General features: G+C 32.1%; 1 protein-coding gene across 4 annotated transcripts in view; it reads left to right on the plus strand.

The window, feature by feature from the left end:
• Window positions 1-19,594, plus strand: part of LOC139520900 (RRP12-like protein) — a 49,115-nt gene that overhangs the window by 18,814 nt on the left and 10,707 nt on the right. For 2 of the 4 annotated variants that reach the window (XM_071313930.1, XM_071313931.1), the window contains 17 exons: window positions 3,520-3,636; window positions 5,587-5,725; window positions 7,364-7,491; window positions 7,979-8,077; window positions 8,686-8,777; window positions 11,467-11,578; window positions 11,851-12,030; window positions 12,292-12,327; window positions 12,981-13,123; window positions 13,974-14,095; window positions 14,544-14,659; window positions 14,947-15,058; window positions 15,854-16,005; window positions 16,258-16,325; window positions 16,639-16,732; window positions 17,336-17,494; window positions 18,970-19,050. In XM_071313930.1, coding sequence (XP_071170031.1) covers window positions 3,520-3,636; window positions 5,587-5,725; window positions 7,364-7,491; window positions 7,979-8,077; window positions 8,686-8,777; window positions 11,467-11,578; window positions 11,851-12,030; window positions 12,292-12,327; window positions 12,981-13,123; window positions 13,974-14,095; window positions 14,544-14,659; window positions 14,947-15,058; window positions 15,854-16,005; window positions 16,258-16,325; window positions 16,639-16,732; window positions 17,336-17,494; window positions 18,970-19,050 — 1,950 coding nt within the window. Of the gene's footprint in view, window positions 1-3,519; window positions 3,637-4,192; window positions 4,257-4,298; window positions 4,360-5,586; window positions 5,726-7,363; window positions 7,492-7,978; window positions 8,078-8,685; window positions 8,778-11,466; window positions 11,579-11,850; window positions 12,031-12,291; window positions 12,328-12,980; window positions 13,124-13,973; window positions 14,096-14,543; window positions 14,660-14,946; window positions 15,059-15,853; window positions 16,006-16,257; window positions 16,326-16,638; window positions 16,733-17,335; window positions 17,495-18,969; window positions 19,051-19,594 lie in introns of those variants that run through there. The other 2 variants (XM_071313933.1, XM_071313932.1) reach the window with 2 other exon arrangements.

Here is a 19,594-nt window from a genome sequence, read left to right on the forward strand (position 1 = left end):
GAACATAGGAGTAAAATGCAGTTTTTGGCTTATAACTCAAAAACCAAAGCATTTAGAGCAAATCTGACATAGGTATTATTGTTCATCAGGTCAAGATCTATCTGCCCTGAAATTTTCAGATCAATCCGACATTTCGTTGTTGGGTTGCTGCCCCTGAAATGGTAATTTTAATGAAATTTTGCTGTTTTTGGTTATTATCTTGAATATTATTATAGATAGAGATAAACTGTGAACAGCAATAATGTTCAGCAAAGTAAGATCTACAAATAAGTCAACATGACCAAAATGGTCAGTTGACCACTTTAGGAGTTATTGTCCTTTATAGTCAATTTTTAACCATTTTTCGTAAATCTTAGTAATCTTTTAGAAAAATCTTTTTCTCTGAAACTACTGGGCCAAATTTAACCAAACTTGGCCACAATCATCATTGGGGTATCTAGTTTAAAAAATGTGTCCGGTGCCCCGCCCAACCAACCAAGATGGCCGCCATGGCTAAAAATAGAACATAGGGGTAAAATGCAGTTTTTGGCTTATAACTCAAAAACCAAAGCATTAAGAGCAAATCTGACAGGAAGTAAAATTGTTGATCAGGTCAAGATCTATCTGCCCTGGAATTTTCAGATGAATGGGATAATCAGTTGTTAGGTTGCTGCCCCTGAATTGGTAATTTTGAGGAAATTTTGCTGTTTTTTTGTTATTATCTTGAATATTATTATAGATAGAGATAAACTGTAAACAGCAATAATGTACAGTAAAGTAAGAACTAAAAATAAGTCAGTATGACCAAAATAGTCAATTGACCCCGTAAGGAGTTATTGCCCTTCATAGTCAATTTTTAACAATTTTCTTAAAATTTGAAGATTTTCAATAACATTTTCCACAGAAAGTACTGTTATAGATAGAGATAATTGTAAGCAGCAAGAATGTTTAGTAAAGTAAGATCTACAAACACATCATCATCACCAAAACACAATTTTGTCATGAATCCATCTGTGTCCATTGTTTAATATTCACATAGACCAAGGTGAGCGACACAGGCTCTAGTTTTTGTTTATGGTTTTATTATATGGAAACATGATTTTAAAACTAACATCATGTATAAAGATGTTTTAAGTTGTGACTTAATTTTTATATGCCTGCAAAAAATTTTGCAGTCATATATTTGTATCATGTCATCTTTGTCTGAAGACACTGAGTTTCTGGACAATAATATAACTTTAGTTTAAGTATATGGATCTCTATGAAATTTAAACACAAGGTTTGAAACCACAAAAGGAAGGTTGGGATTGATTTTAGGGGTTATGGTCTCAACAGTTTAGGAATTAAGCCTTTTTAAATTGGTCCACATTGAGGTCAAAAGGGTCGACCTCTGGGGTCATATCAAACTGCACCCTGCAGAGCATTTTATTGGTCTTTTTATTAGAGGTTAAATTGCCATCACTTGGCATCAGTAGTCATCCAGTGTAAAATTGTGCAAAGATTTTCTCCTCTGAAACTACTGAATCAATTTCAGTGAATGTTCCTTTTGGTATATTTATTTTAAAGTATGTATATATTTCTTATATTAGTCAGTCAACACATGGCTGCTATAACCAATATAAAACCTAGGGTAACTAAATTGTCTTACATCTGCAAAAACCATTATAGAAACATAAAATCTGAGGAAGGGACAACTATTGTCCAAACATCATAATCAACCGATCGGTAATTCTTACATTTGTATCTTGGTTATCCAAATATCCCAGGAAAAGAGTTATTTCTGTAAATGAGGATTTTTTACTACTGTGGATTCAATATAATACATGGATTTCATGGGTCAAGGTGAACCAAAAATTAAATCTTCAATGAAATACAAAATTTCATTAGGGCTTGGTAATCATTGGTAATGCAGACTTAAGCTAAATCACAAAATCAATTATCCATGAAAAAAGTTTTTTTCCTCAAGCCATAAAAATTGGTACCCATGAAAATAAACAATTTCATAATTTTATCATGAAAACTATTACATGAAAAAAACTGTATACAGCAAAAAAAAAATAAGAAATGCAAGATCTAGCGTGAATTCATTATTATTCTTAAGATACCAATATTTGTAGATTTCATAGGTACAGGAGAACCACAAATTTAAATGTTCAACCAATAGACCATTTTCATATTTATACTGACATTTCACTCTGGTGTTAATATTTTTCAACAGGTTGCTAACTCTGTGGTTTCCTATCAAGTAATAGCAACTTAAAGAAGTAAAATCAAGCTTACAATTGGTACAATTTAGGGGGGAAATTAACTGTTTTATGTCCTATAAACTATGAAATCATCAGAAACAGTATACTGTCCATCCAAGTTGTACCGATTATGTGTTTTATTTTTCTGCTTTTGGTTGCTCCTACTTGACCAAGTACCAGAATGTCCCACCACAGAAAAGGTTACCTCTTCAAAAGTTATATTATCTGGAGACAAAAGTCTGTAATATGAAAATAGCTTATTTCAAATTTCAATATTTCATGCATGTTGTATGCAGACTTTTGCAAAACCATGAAATTAAATATCCACAAAAAATGCCAGTTTTCTTCAATCGACGAGAATTGGTATAAGCATAAATAAATGAATCCATAGTATGACCAAAACCATTGAATAATAAAATTGAAAATTGGAAATGGGGAATGTGTCAAAGAGACAGCAACCCGACCATAGAACAGACAACAGCAGAAGGTCACCAACAGGTCTTAAATGCAGCGAAAAATTCCCGCACCCGGAGGGTGTCCTTCAGCTGGCCCCAAAACAAATATATATACTAGTTCAGTGATAATGAACGCCATACTAACCTCCAAGTTGTACACAAAAAAACTAAGTTAAAAATAATACAAGACTAACAAAGGCCAGAGACTCCTGACTTGAATAAGTCTTTAAGGAAATATTGCCCTCAAACAAAATAAAAGCAAGACTTACATGTGCTTTTTTTTTGGCAAAGTGGGTGTCAACAATTTGTTTAAAGTTTGTGATTAGGTCAGTATAAAGGGAACCACTTATGGTATTTTTCATGGAGATTATTGGGCTCTGCCTCTCAGTCATAAAGTATTGATTTTGATATTTGTTTGCTAAATTTGAATATTTAAGTTTCTGATATGGTCAGTTTGAGGAGAACCACTGATGGTAAGTTATCGATATTTGGTACATAGATGTATCACTATTAGCACGCTCATGTTCATGAAGATTATTATGGCCAAGCTCCTACGTCATGTTGTTTTGACTTTAAAACTGAGTAATTCACATCTTAAAATTTGTGAATCTGTCAGTTTAAAGGAAACCACCTATATATGATAAATGAATGATATTTGGTATGCAGTTGTATTATCACTGGCATTCAGAAGCTGCCAAAAAACATCCTTTGTTAACCTAATAAACATCCTTTGTTAACCTAATATTTTGTTTTATTTCCAGCTACTGTAATTAGAATTAATTGATATTTAGATTCTTTAAATAATCCTGGATTAAGCCAACAATGTTTTATTATTTCAGCTGTTGTTATCATTAGCTGGTGTTTTGAGAGTACAAGACCAGGCATCTTGGAGTAACACATCAGTACAGAGAGTTTATAGTGGTTTACTCACATTTATAACTCACAAGAAACCAAAGGTAAACATACAATATAGCTCTTTCCTGAACCTCACTAGAGTAACACATCAGTACAGAGAGTTTATAGTGGTTTACTCACATTTATAACTCACAAGAAACCAAAGGTAACATACAATATAGCTCTTTCCTGAAACTCACTGGAGTAACACATCAGTACAGAGAGTTTATAGTGGTTTACTCACATTTATAACTCACAAGAAACCAAAGGTAAACATACAATATAGCTCTTTCCTGAACCTCACTAGAGTAACACATCAGTACAGAGAGTTTATAGTGGTTTACTCACATTTATAACTCACAAGAAACCAAAGGTAACATACAATATAGCTCTTTCCTGAAACTCACTGGAGTAACACATCAGTACAGAGAGTTTATAGTGGTTTACTCACATTTATAACTCACAAGAAACCAAAGGTAACATACAATATAGCTCTTTCCTGAACCTCACTAGAGTAACACATCAGTACAGAGAGTTTATAGTGGTTTACTCACATTTATAACTCACAAGAAACCAAAGGTAACATACAATATAGCTCTTTCCTGAAACTCACTGGAGTAACACATCAGTACAGAGAGTTTATAGTGGTTTACTCACATTTATAACTCACAAGAAACCAAAGGTAACATACAATATAGCTCTTTCCTGAACCTCACTAGAGTAACACATCAGTACAGAGAGTTTATAGTGGTTTACTCACATTTATAACTCACAAGAAACCAAAGGTAAACATACAATATAGCTCTTTCCTGAACCTCACTAGAGTAACACATCAGTACAGAGAGTTTATAGTGGTTTACTCACATTTATAACTCATATAGCTCTTTCCTGAAACTCACTCTGTGGTCATACATCTCAATCTGAATAAAGTAACCAAAGCAATCAATTGTATTTACTAGATATATAGCAGTAATGGATAAGACTATCTACACCATACAAAGTAAGGTACCAAATGCTGTTAATATAGAAATAAGAAGATGTGGTATGATTGTCAATTAGACAACTCTCTACAAGAGACCAAATGACACAGAAATTAACAACTATAGGCCAAGATACAGCCTCCAACAATGAGCAAATCCCATACTGCAAAATGACCAATGAAAAACAGTTCAAATGAGTAAACTAACTGTCTAGTTTATGTACAAAATAATGAACAAACAACAAATATGTTACACAGCAATAAATGACAGCCACTGAATTACAGGCTCCTGACTTGGGACAGGCATAGAATGAGGCAGGGTTAAACTCGTTTGAAGGTGCCAACCCTCCCTCTAACCTGGGACTGGTAGAACAGTACAACAACAAAAAAACTATAAAAATTAGTTTAGACTTAACTCATCAAATAAAAACAAATAGAAATACATCTAACATGTGGAGGGGTACGTATACATCCATGCAACAGAAAGACACTAAGTACAGATCTGAGAGTACTTGGGTTCCTGACAGCTAGTTCAAAGCCAAAAACAACTGATGAAAAAAAAATCATTCATCTTAAGACTGTAATATCAATGTTGGCCCCTTTCTGTTCATGATTGATGAGATATGAATAAGAGGCTGTCTACACATCAAAAAGTTAGGTACCAAATGTTGTTTGTCCTTTTTCTTTTTAAGTTGAACATAGGCAAGTAACCTAAAAATGAAATTAAATTGGAGTTTTGGGAGAGCAATGTTTTGATTTACCTACAAAAAGAGGGTACTGGTCTGCTCTTCTGTGATATTTATGAAATGCATGAATGGTATTAAGCCTCATATAGCTTATTTATTACAACAGTTCATATATTTATTTCTTCAAAGATTAGCCCTCCTTTTAATCATGTTAATGGAAGAGGCTAAGAATGCTATAAAAAGGATTATCACTTCTTTTAGTGGAATTAATTGTAAATTCAATAAAATGATAAAGATTCACAGAAGAAATTAAGACTAATCTTAACAAACATTATTTTGATTTTTAGATCCGTAAGGCAGCTCAGCAGGGTGTTTGTCTTGTACTGAGAGGCAGTTTGTTTATGACACAAGGGGATCCCCCATCATACCATCCTGCAGCTCAGATAACAGCTAAATACTGTATACAGCAGATAGAGAAATGTGGAGGTAATGTATTTATATATTAAACAGTGTTATGGTAGAACAAAGTCGGTAGTCGGTACTCATTGAAAAGAACATTTATTTTATTTTTATGTTTATACCTAACAAATTTGCATCTATTTTGTGACTTTTCATTCAAAAATATTTCATGGTGTTAATAATGTATTGTTATGTCACAATTTTCATTGAAACAGCATGCATAGTACAAATTCAGATGATGTACGAAAATATATGATCCCTTCAAATATTGATATCTTATTAGATAATGCATCCTGTTTTGGACAAAAGGTTTTTCAAGAATTTAATTATAATAATTATTTTTGTAATATTTGACAGGTGATGACTTTCTGAAAACCTCTCGAAAGTCAAGTCAGTTGATGTTCAAATAATTAACTATATTTGGATGCATATATTCTGACCATTAAAATCTTTTAAGCCTGCAATCTGAGTAAAAATGTATGTTTTTTATCAGGTTAAACTTAATGTCAATTTTAAGATGGTGTTCAGAAATTTTTTAGAAAGGTCAAATCACAAAAATTATTTAATTGGTTTTCATGACACTTTCTGTTCTATCATACAAGCTGATGGCAGTATTGTTTTATTGGTGAGTGATTCTAAAATAAAATGTTTGTGATAACCTTGACCCTGTACTGTAAATGTAAATGATCAATCATTGTACAAAAAGAGCAAGGAGGTTATATTAGAAGGAGAGTGAACACTCTGCTTGATACAAAATTAGCATCCCCAGGATAGCAGTTTGATCAGAGAAAAATTATAAAAATATAAAGAAACCGACATGTTTATCACCCACTTGACATGGCCCTCTGATGTACCGGGCTGTTACCGCGAGAAGTTCGGGCTATTAGAAAAATCGCATATGTCACGTGATTGTTATCAGTGACTGGGTCATTAAAGTTCAGGTGTATTTTTAGTTACAGTGCAGTGCATAGGTGTTTATGATTTGGAAAAAGATTTGACGCGCAATTTCAAAATCAACCGTCTGTCTACGGTGAAAAAAGATAAAGAAATGACAAAGTTATGAGGGTTTAAAGGAAAGTTAGTGAGCGATTTTTATTCAATACTACATTGCTTTAAACAAAGATTTTCGCTTCACCTGTCAATTTCTGCTTATGAGAATTGGCAGGTAATAATCATAGAAAATATACGAATATGCAAAGTACTTTAGTTACGGTGACTGGTAACGACCGGAAGGAATATTTGCAATTGAAACATAGAGAAATTTATCGGGAACATCGTAAAAGTGACTTTCTGTTATGACTGTTGATATTAACATTGACGGCAATAAGTTTACTTTTAACATAAAGTTTTAATTTTAAATTACTTAATAAAAAATATCACAAAAATCTGATTAACATTTCAATAATTGTATATCCGGTCAGTTTATGACACCTCGGGTGCTTCCGTTCTTACTCGAGTATGTTATTAGGACAAAATCTCCCTCTGTGACAGAGTCGATCTCAACTAATTAACACCCACTTACAGAAAAGTTGGTAACATTTTATGTGTAATTATCGTCTTTCGGCCTCTCTCCTTCTAATATAACCTCCTTGAAAAAGAGGGAATGAATTTGTTATGAATAATAGAAAATAAAAGTTAAAATATTAAACTAGATTATGATTCCAGGTACAGGAGAGGCATTGGATACCTTACATACTTTAGCCCTGTTGAAGGACATCCTAGCACAGTTTCCTCTAAACAGTATGAAGTCATGTTGTGAGACAATTCTTAGAATGATGACTTTAAGTAATGTGGTAGGTTTATTGTCACCAGAGCTTGGTATCATAGTTAAAGTTTCTTCCATTGGATCCAGGATTTTTCATAACAATTTTTCTTCTTCTTTGAGAGACCACATAAAAAAACACATCAAAACTCATATATTTGTCATTATAAACACTGAAGATTTGAGTACCTTTTAAAAAGGGAACCTAAGGAATTTCCATTAGAATTTTTTTTTCTAGAATATTTGTTAAGGGAGAATGAAAAGTAGGTAAATTTTATTTATTTAAAGTTTGCATATATAGTTACAGAATAACAAAAAAATTACAGAATAAAAAAAATAACATAAACTCTGGGGAACACTTCAAATTACTTGGGGTGAGGGGTGGGGTGGTAATCATCAAATTAACTGTAACCCAACAATATGATAACTAAAATAATGCATTTGAAAAGCTTAAAATGTTTTCAAGAAACCATTTGTTTACTATTATTTTCACTTATGATTTTGCATATTTATTTCAGATGGTAACATCCTGTGGAATGCAGACTTTATATGGAATGTTTGTCAACAAACCAAAACCTTCTAATTTGTCTGCTGAATTAAATGCACAATTAATTACAGTAAGTATCACATCTTATACTTCCGAAACACGTTTTTCTTAAAGAACATTTGTGAAAGTGTTAATCTCTCTAAGAAAAGGACAGAATGGAAAAATTTGTGTTTAAATTAAAAAAATTTAATGACTGTAGAGTTACAATATTTGTTGTAGATTTCTCATGTTTAAATTGATCAATTCAAATAGCTACGTGACTGGTCAGCTAGAATGTAATATTCGTTATATTGCTGGTCAATGTCAGAATTGTCTGACTTTTCCACCAAATTCCCATACTATAGACAGATGCACAGTGGAAAAGTTGTCAAATCTGATGAATATTATTTCTTCAAGCACAGTTTCATTAAAAACAAATTATTATCAATTCAGAAATTCTTGTGTGCCTTGATTGTTGTACAATGGACAAAAATATGTGATTAATTATTTTAATTTAGGAATTACAGTATTTAAACAATGCTACCAAAATTTAAATTACAATTTTTTTTAAACATATTCCTTGGCAATAATCATGATAATAAAAACAATCCTAAAAAATTTCTAAATTTACATTATATAATTAAGCACATCATTTAAAACTTTTTCCAGTAATAAGCCTTTTAATTTTTCACTTTGCAGGCAATGTATGATTATCAACCATCTGAAAATGATGTACAACCAATGAGAGCTTGGTTGGCAGTGATGGAAAAAGGTCATCTTAACTTAACTAGGTATGAAAATTTAGATTCTTTGTTGAATGTGAGAATTGTAAGATACATTAGACATTCAGTTTTTTGTGCAGGCATTTTCAGGAATTCATCTGGGTCTGTGGTCATTTGTCAGTTTTAGAGAAATCTTAGCAAAGTTATCTTTAAAATTGTTCAACATTAATGTTATTTATAGGGTATTCTGATCCATTCTTCTCTTTATGACTCCCTCAAAGTTTTTATACGGCCGCAAATTTTGAAAAAATTTTCGTCGTATATTGCTATCACGTTGGCGTCGGCGTCGTCGTCGTCGTCGTCGTCGTCGTCGTCGTCGTCGTCGTCGTCGTCGTCGTCGTCGTCGTCGTCGTCGTCCAGCGTCCGAATACTTTTAGTTTTCGCACTCTAACTGTAGTAAAAGTGAATAGAAATCTATGAAATTTTAACACAAGGTTTATGACCATAAAAGGAAGGTTGGTATTGATTTTGGGAGTTTTGGTCACAACATTTTAGGAATTAGGGGCCAAAAAGGGCCCAAATAAGCATTTTCTTGGTTTTCGCACCATAACTTTAGTTTAAGTTAATAGAAATCTATGAAATTTTGACACAAGGTTTATGACCACAAAAGAAAGATTGGGATTGATTTTGGGAGTTTTGGTTTCAATAGTTTAGGAATAAGGGGCCAATAAAGGGCCCAAATAAGCATTTTTCTTGGTTTTTGCACAATAACCTTAGGTTAAGTAAATAGAAATCTATGAAATTTAAACACAATGTTTATGACCACAAAAGGAAGGTTGGTATTGATTTTGGGAGTATAGGACCCAACAGTTTAGGAATTAGGGGCCAAAAAGGGACCCAAATAAGCATTTTTCTTGGTTTTCGCACCATAACATTAGTATAAGTAAATACAAATCTATGAAATTTAAACACAAGGCTTATGACCATAAAAGGAAGGTTGGTATTGATTTTGGGAGTTTTGGTCCCAACAGTTTAGGAAAAAGGGGCCCAAAGGGTCCAAAATTAAACTTTGTTTGATTTCATCAAAATTGAATAATTGGGGTTCTTTGATATGCCGAATCTAACTGTATATGTAGATTCTCAACTTTTGGTCCCGTTTTCAAATTGGTCTACATTAAGGTCCAAAGGGTCCAAAATTAAACTTTGTTTGATTTCATCAAAAATTGAATCCTTGGGGTTCTTTGATATGCCAAATCTAACTGTGTAGTTAGATTCTTCATTTTTGGTCCTGTTTTCAAATTTCAAATTCTACATTAAAGTCCAAAGGGTCCAAAATTAAACTAAGTTTGATTTTAACAAAAATTGAATTCTTGGGCGTCTTTGATATGCTGAATCTAAACATGTACTTAGATTTTTGATTATGGGCCCAGTTTTCAAGTTGGTCCAAATCAGGATCTAAAATTATTATATTAAGTATTGTGCAATAGCAAGTCTTTTCAATTGCACAGTATTGTGCAATGGCAAGAAATATCTAATTGCACAATATTGTGAAATAGCAAATTTTTTTTTAATTAGAGTTATCTTTCTTTGTCCAGAATAGTAAGCAAAAAATATCCTATTGCACAATATTGTGCAATAGCAAGATTTTTTTTTAATTGGAGTTATCTTTCTTTGTCCAAAATCAACTTAAATCTTTGTTATATACAATATACAATGTATATACACTTTTTACTACCAACTGATAAATTTAAATAATCTTAACCATTCAGTGATAACAAGCAGTTTTTTTACATCTTAATATTTTATGATGTATTTAAATGAGTAGTTATTGTTGCAAACTCCATTAGAAATTTGAATTGATATCAGTTTTGAAAAAGGGAAACCGGGATGTGAAAAAAAAGGGGGGGGGGTTAAATTTTTCTCATTTCAGATTTCATAAATAAAAAGAAAATTTCTTCAAACATTTTTTTGAGAGGATTAATATTCAACAGCATAGTGAATTGCTCAAAGGCAAAAAAAACCTTTTAAGTTCATTAGACCACATTCATTCTGTGTCAGAAACCTATGCTGTGTCAACTATTTAATTTTAGATTTAAAAAGTTTGAAGAAGAAATCTTTAATTGATTTGTAAAATCTTGGCATTTGCTTTGTGTAAAAAAAAACCATGTAATGTCAAAAATTTGATCACAATCCAAATTCAGAGCTGTATCATGCTTGAATGTTTTGTCCATACTTGCCCCAACTGTTCAGGGTTCGACCTCTGCGGTCGTATAAAGCTGCGCCCTGCGGAGCACCTGGTTATGCCACTGCCTTAGCGGAGGGGCAAATCCTTTCCTTTTCTAAATTTTTGAAAGCCTGTATCATTATGACAAAAAACAGAAAATCATATTGTTGTCAGATCCTTGCATTGTTAGCAAAGCATGGACACATGATCTATACCTCAATTAGATATGCTGACATTTATCTTGTACAGTAGGAAATAGGCTTTATTTTTAATTTTATACATGCATTTGCACAGTCATTTCTTGTAAAAAGATGTGTTGATTTTCAATATTCATTCAATTCATCAAATATGAAATACAAAAGATCACCCAGATAAATTGATATGCTCCATAGATATTTTTATTAGTCCCCTACCCACAAAGTCAAAGGGGACTTTAGGTTTGCAATCTGTCTGTCTATCTGTCTTGTTTTAAGGGTTATCCTGTAGCCATGCTTGGATGTTTGTGACATCTGATAATTGTTATTTGTTTTTCAGATTGGATGAAAAGTTGTGTATTAGCCATCTGCCCAGATTATTTTCCTCAACTATGACCTGTCTGTTATCTGATAAGTCTGATATTACCTCAGCTGCTGCTAAAACCATGAAGGTAAAGTTTGTGTTACTAGCCCTTAAAGAAATCGAATGTTTTATCTTGTCATTATTTTAACACTGGTTCATTGTGATAATAGACATTAAATGGTTATTTGAAATATTAACTAGAAATAGAGGCCATTTTGTGTCCTGATAGATCTATTCTTTTGTCTTTTTAAAAGAATTTATTTGTGTCCTTATATTAATAGATCTAGTGTCAAAGGTTATGATAAGGTCAGTTTAAGGAGAACCACATATATAACTATTGACATGTTTTGTTCTTTACAGGATGTGTTAAAGGAGTGTGTGACACCAGTGGCTGACAGTGTCAAACATTTAGTGGACACTGCTCCGAGTGGGTCTGCCACACCAATACATAAGATGGTTAAAGCAGTTGAGAGTGGACTAAGTTATCAGTTCCATTCTGTATGGGGATTAGTATTACAGATCTACACAGTCTTCTTTGAGGTATATACTACATTGATTCAGTATTAATTGTGTGATACCTATTATTGTGGTTTTCATTGGTAGAGGTGAAGTGGTCAATGAATCACATTTGTAAAACCAGGAAATCTAATGCATTATATCTCAAAAATACAATTTTCCTTTCTTAATTCATGAAAACTTGTTCCCATGAAAATAAATAAATCCACATTAGATTCATATTATAGCCAAAGATAAAATAATGTCATAATTTGTAACTGAATAAAACAAATTTCTTTTATATAGGTTCTAGGAAAACAGTGTCCAAAGTTATTTAAAAAGGTAAGAATACTATTCCAGTTATATGTTGTTTGAAAAAATCTCCACATCATAGATAAATAAGAATATGTGGTATGAGTGCCTATGAGACAGCTCTCCATCCAAGTCACAATTTGTAAAAGTAAACAATAATGGGTTAAAGTATGGCCTTCAACATGGAGCATTGGCTCACCCCTTACAGTAAGATATAAAGGGCCCCGAAAAATGAAAAGTGAACCACATCAATAAATGACATCCACTGAACAACAGGTTCATGACAGGACAGGTGCAAACAAATGCAGCAGGTTTAAACGTTTTGTTAAACAGGTGCCAATTTTCACCCTAACCTGTAATAACAGTGTAAAATCTTGACATAGAAAGACAAAGACACACTTTAAAATATCAACAGCTAAATCTAGTATGTATTTCATAACCACCTAAACAATAAACCTTTAAGTGAGTTGAAAATGATACATATAAGACAGTATATTAATACAGTAAAGAAAGAAAATGTGAGCTTAACAAAAAAAAACAAAAAAAACATGTTACATGCCTGTTTAAAATCTTTATCATTATGAATATAAGGAGGTGTGGTATGGATCAAATAAAGTTGTACAAAAAATTAAAGATTGATTTTATATTGTTTTATAAGGTAGTATATATACATTATATTTCAGAGTTTACAGTCCATAGTAGATTTACGAGACAGTCCTAGATTTGCCTATAAAGCTGAGTTAGATCATGCTATTGGATGTGCAGTACGATACATGGGTCCACGACAGGTGTTGGAGGCTGTACCACTCAATATAACCGGGGACAAGTATGTACTTCTTTTTATGCCCCACCTACGATAGTAGAGGGGCATTATGTTTTCTGGTCTGTGCATCCGTCCGTCTGTCCGTTCGTTCGTCCGTCCGTCTGTCCCGCTTCAGGTTAAAGTTTTTGGTCGAGGTAGTTTTTGATGAAGTTGAAGTCCAATCGACTTCAAACTTGGTACACATGTTCCCTATGATATGATCTTTCTAATTTTAATGCCAAATTAGAGATTTTACCCCAATTTCACGGTCCACTGAACATAGAAAATGATAGTGCGAGTGGGGCATTCGTGTACTGAGGACACATTCTTGTTCTTAAACTTTTGTTTTATGTTTATAATAGGCTTATGACAACAGTGAAAAGTGGCCTTTGAAATGGTAGGCACATGTTTTAAATAATTTAGAATAGTCTGGCAATCTTATAAAGCAGTTCATAGTGAACTTTTATTGATGGTTTGTGATGTCATCGTCATTTATTTGTAGATCTATTTGAATGTGTTTTTTAAAAAGAAGAACAATATCAGTCAGTAAGATCATATGAAAATTTCGTAAAATAGCGACAAAGCAACTTATGGCTAAATATTTCAATTGAATCTCAAATTAGATTTTTCTATAGTGGAAACAATATCCTGAAAAGAACCACAGTCCCTCAAACCAACTAGTAGAGAGGATAAACACACACAAATAGTTTTAATTGAAAGGGGGAAACGAGCACAAAACAAGAAATTATTTGCATGTGGTACAAATTTTAATTCTGAAAAATAATTATATAAATCAAATGACATTCTTTCCATTCTTTATAACTAACAGTTTCCCCTATCATAATTGTTTATATATTTGATTGAATTTTTCCAGCGATGATTACAACTTCCCTCGTAGTTGGATGATTCCTGTGATCAGAGAAAATGTGTGCAATACAGAATTAGGATTTTTCACATCTTACTTCCTCCCATTAGCAGCAAAATTCAGACAAAGAGGTAAACATGTACATTTGAACTGCTTGTTAGAAAGAATTTAGGAATATATGACTTTAAACACATAAACACATATATATATATATTAAATTGCTTTGTATGAAAACTGCATTTAAAAATTGCCAGATTGAATCTATGTCAATAATGTTAGATAGAATTGTCAGTTTTAAAGGCTATACACAAAGTACATGTGTGATGTAGTTTCAATCTATTTGGAAAAGGGGGAAACCCATATACATCTTATGGTGACGTTTGCTCATGAAAAGCTCATCAGTTTTAATAAAAAAAACAAACGTTAGAGATGGTGCTAGTGTAGGAGGATTTGTTGTGGTGTTGGTTTGCTGTCTTGTTGATTGATACACAACATCTTTTATTCATCTATAAACTCTTTCAATGTTTTGTTAACTATCTTTAAAATTGATCGAGTATTATGACCACTGTTTTTTTCCAGCGTTAGAAGCGACTCAGACAGACAACATTGTAGTAGGTAAATCGTACGAGACATTACAACATCAGATGTGGGCTTTGCTCCCTGGATTTTGTAACAAGCCCGTAGATTTAGTACAGGTATTCATTTATGTCATCACTTTATATTCATGTAAAATTGGTGAAGATATTCGTATTTGAGAAAAATATTATAGCGTTTAATTTTTAGCCATTGTGAATAAAAAAATTAAATGGCTAATTGTATCTTTGCTTAATGTCAAACCTTATATACTGAAATATAAAAAACATCTTAAACTGAGTGAGCTACTTTAAGTGCTGCACAGTTTATTTTAAATCTTTTGAAAAAGATGACATTAATTATACATGTTTTATTCAAGAATTGTAAAATTTATTCTTTCAATTTTCAGTCTTTCAAAGGAATAGCTAAAATTTTAGGAACAGCAATAAATGATCATTCCAACTTACGAATGGAAGTGATGAGTTCCCTTAGGAAAATAATTAATCACTCAATGACTGAGGGTAGGTATTTAAGTTTATGTAGTAGATAAGAAAAGGCAGTGTTTTGTGCTTTAAGGTGGTACCTAACATTACAGGTAGATAACTCTGAAAAATCAGCTAAACCGTTTAATCATGTATTGTTTAGGGCTATTCCAGAAAAAAATGTATGGGGGGGTTGGAAGGCAGTTTTTGTCAGCACCTGCCACCCAGACAATTGTAATTGAGAATTATAGTGCATTAAAGTGTGAAAAGTTGCTCTGATACCCATCACCCATGTATTATTAATATAATGTGCCTTCCAACCCCCCCATACATTTTTTTCTGGAATAGCCCTTAGGAAATATTAAGCTTCTCAATGACCAAAATAAGTGTTTGTCAAACTGCTATATATCCAATGAAATTTTTACGAGGAAATGTGTGGTTCAAAGTTTTTGAAATTTTATATTTTGGTCAATATGGTCATAGTAAGTATTTTGTTTAAATTTTATGAAAATTATACAAGCCAAAATTATTTGAGTCCAGGTGTTAGGTACAACCTTAACTTACATTTACGGCTAAATAATAACTCTATACAAGTGATTTTGTTTTCAGTTATATCAAATAAATCCTGTCTTTTTTCGATGTTCATTAATTTCCCAAATCAGCTGTGACAAACATGATTTCAGATTTCCATTATATAAGTATAATAAAAATTACCGATAGAATAGTTTAAAAGTTTTAAAATCCAGTACCATGTAAATTTAGTGGTATTTTTATGAGTTTGTATAGTCTTTTTTAAGTTGTTAATGTGTTTGTAAAATTGTTCTTTTTTTTTAGAGGAGAGTAAAACAGAAGTGGCAAAGTTTGCTAAAAACTTTTTGCCAATTTTGTTCAACATATTTACTGCTGAATCTGACAATACTAAAGATCCTGTGAAGTTAGCTGTATTAGAAACCATAAAATGTTACCTACAGATTGCTGATATGAATGTATGTATACATGTTTAATCCATCTGACATGTCTTTAATAAAAATCTAATGATATTTATGATTTAATGCATAGACAAGTTTTCCATTTCTCAAATACTTGTACAAAGTTGAACAGATATTGGACCAAGATGTATACTAAATGTGTTATGTAAAACTGAATTTAGATTTAAAAAAAAAAAGAAAAAGAAAATATTGACTGATTAGTGTTTTTATCCATATGCTATATTGAGTTCTGTTTTCTGTCTATTTCAGTTGGTGTCTACCTTCTGTGATAAATGTACCGAGAAATTAGAAGAAGAAAATATTACGCCTTCTAAAAGGTAAAAACTTACGGTACTAAACCATTTATTGCTAATTCATCAATTTTCACCTTATATCATGAAATTTTTAAATATGTGTTACAGTTTTTATATACCTTTTACACTACAAATACTTCTCCAAAGGATGATTTTCAACAAATTTTTATTTGACTCATGACCTTATATGAAATTAATATAATTGTTCCAAGTCATTTGTGGGTCAGAGACAAAATATGCTTGGTTAAATGGGAGTAAATAAGAAGTGATAAGCAGATTTCCTTTCTCATCCCTGTGAATACTTTATCACAGTTAATTTTGTTTTATTTATTTTCAGGCATTCATTATTAGACATAGCCATTACAGAGTTACCCTATATAGATGATAAAAGAATAAAACAGTTGTATAGTATAGCATGTAGTTACCTGCAGGTAAATAATTGTTATTGTGGGTAAGGGGAGGTAACCTCATTCTAACAGACTAGACTCATTAAGGTCTTGGAATCCTAAAAACGATAGTTGTAATCTTATGAATTCATGTCCTTTGCCTAGAACATTTTTTACGAGAATGTTTATCTATTCCATCATCAGTGTAGCTATCTTCAGGCAGACAGCAAAATACATGGACACATTATTATGGCAAATACACTTTGATCTCGTATCATAATGCTAAATGTTCAACACAGATATAGAATATAAAGGATGTAAAGGCTGGTTTTACATGGATAGGATAGATCTCATACACTCAGGGTAATATAACTACAAGAAAAAGTAGGATATGCATGAATAATACACCAACCCATTAAAACACAAAAAAAAAAGATATTTCATACTTGTCTATACAATATATCAAGGTCTTAATGTAAATGCTTACAATAGCGTCTTCATCATGTGTTGTCTCTTTCTGTTTCTCATTGTTTGTGCATCTGGTTTTCAGAGGAGTTGGTTGACCGATGTGGTCTGTTGTACTGTGCATTAATTTTGATAACATATTTGTTTTACTTTTTAAGTATCAATTTCTTTTATTTGTTGCAGTCTTTAGACAAAACATTACAGAAGAAGTCGTACAGAATATTAGAAGAGATTTGTAGTGGAAATTCAGCAGGCTGTAAAACCTTTATATCCCAGAACTTGTCAGACATACAGTCCACTTTATTAACGTCTTTGTCATCATCGAGTTCTTCTTCTAAAGCAGTAAGTTGTATAAATACTGTAAAAAGTCAGCACTTATATTGTCATTCAGCGTACCTGCAAACCCTCCCATTTTGAGTTTGAATTTCTTACTTAAATGATGAAATTTCTTAAATCTCCCGCTTGCTGGTCCCCTCCCCTTCAGGATTATAGAATCTCCCACTTTTTGCTTTTTTTACCCAGGTTTAAAATTCTCTGTCTTTTTGCTAGCTTCGGCCTATGTGAGCTTATGCCATCACTTGGCGTCCGTCGTCTGTCGTCGTAAACTATTTAAAAAATCTTCTCCTCTGAAACTACTAAGCCAAATACCTTCAAACTTAAACTAAATGTTCTTTAGGGTATCTAGTTAATAAATTGAATCCGAAGTTTTATCCATTGACAAACATGGCCACCATGGCTAAAAATAGAACATAGGTGTCAAATGCCGTTTTTTGGCTTATATCTCAAAAACTAAAGCTTTTAGAGCAAATCTGACACTGGGTTAAACTGTTTAATTGGTCAAGATCTATCAGCCCTGAAATTCTCAGACGATTTGGAGAGGGATTCAGGCTCTTGAGAACCTCTTGTTTTACTTTCAATAGAAATGGATAAACAATTGGCAATCATTTGAAAACTTTGATCAATAGTTTTAATGTTCGATTTGTAAGTAATCAAAATCAAGTTCTGCTTTGTCAACTCAAACATGATAGAGTTTGTCTGTACCAAGCACCAGTGTAAAAAAAAGAAATAGATAACAGCAAATCAAATTGTTAAACAGAATTGAATAAAAGATTTTTCGATTTTTTCAAACTAGGTTCACCTGGGGTTGAAGTCATAAAACTTTGCTCAGTGCTTGGAGCACAAAAATCATGCTCGAAACACCAAATCCTGTATTTTGATTGGTTAATTCTCGAGTCTGAGTACAAAAATCTTGCTCGATAGTTTTATGACCGTAAGGCCTGGCAATGAATCTTTTTGCGTATCATGTTTGAAATCATGTTTTGTGTGGGACTCAGAACAAAATCAAAATAGGGAATATGAGAGTACACTGAGACTGGAAGGTATTGAAAAACGCTTCAAAAATCCACATTGTTTAGATTATAACCATGAATAGAAGGAATAAAGTATACCTATTAACTCTTAATGGCGTTTTGTTCTGGCAGTAGTCACTTAAATTTCTTTTTTGCAGTTATTAACATTAAGTTTGAATACAATATAAATCAAGATTTAATACCAGGAAAGACATTTATATATGTTTTAACCCTATTCAGTGGTATTCCTCAGTCAGAAGAAACATTGATAAAGCATTTTCACATGGATATTTTTTATTATGTACATTTTTCATCACTTTGTGTTTCATGTCAGTTGTAATTTTTACAGAAAATTGAACATTAAATACACCAAAAATATATTTTTAATATCATCAATAAATTAATGATGGACTGGGGATCTTACAAATAAAAATTTACTAATTTGTGGATTTGTGATTTCTATTACAGCCTCGACTTCGATGTTTGATAAACTTGTTCCAGCAGTTTGATACAGAACAACCAGAATTTATGTTAGCAGTTATTCCTGAGGTAATTAGGTCTCCCTATGACGTATGAAGGCTTTATATTTTAATAGTATTTCTTCTTCTTTTAATTCTAGTCTTCATAAAACTTTTGACATTGACAAATGATACTTCGCATTAAGATAAGACATGGTATTGCTTACATAAAAGTGTTGAACACTCTCTTAAGTCCTACCATTTAAATATATTGCTTGACTGTTTTTAACACCACTTCTAGTAACTCCTGGCTATATTTTTGGGGCCAATTTTTGTTTTTGTTTTTTTGTGGGGACTGCAGAGGAAGCCATAGTACCTGTACCTAAAAAACAAAACTGTTAATTCTTGTCAATTAAGATTAGAATTGAACACACCTTTCCACTATGAGAGTTTGTATTCACAGGGCAGTGATATCATTGTTGTTAAATACTTGGATAACTTGGACTCTATAACATTTAAAAAAAGACATTCTGAAATAGATGTCTGTATATTTCATTGCCACTTTGAAGAAAAAAAGGTTTAAAAATTATTTTCGCGCTTATATTTTCAAAGCTAAATTATAACACCTGATATAT

The sequence above is a fragment of the Mytilus edulis genome, chromosome 4 (assembly GCF_963676685.1).
Source record: "Mytilus edulis chromosome 4, xbMytEdul2.2, whole genome shotgun sequence".
Classification (NCBI taxonomy): domain Eukaryota; kingdom Metazoa; phylum Mollusca; class Bivalvia; order Mytilida; family Mytilidae; genus Mytilus; species Mytilus edulis.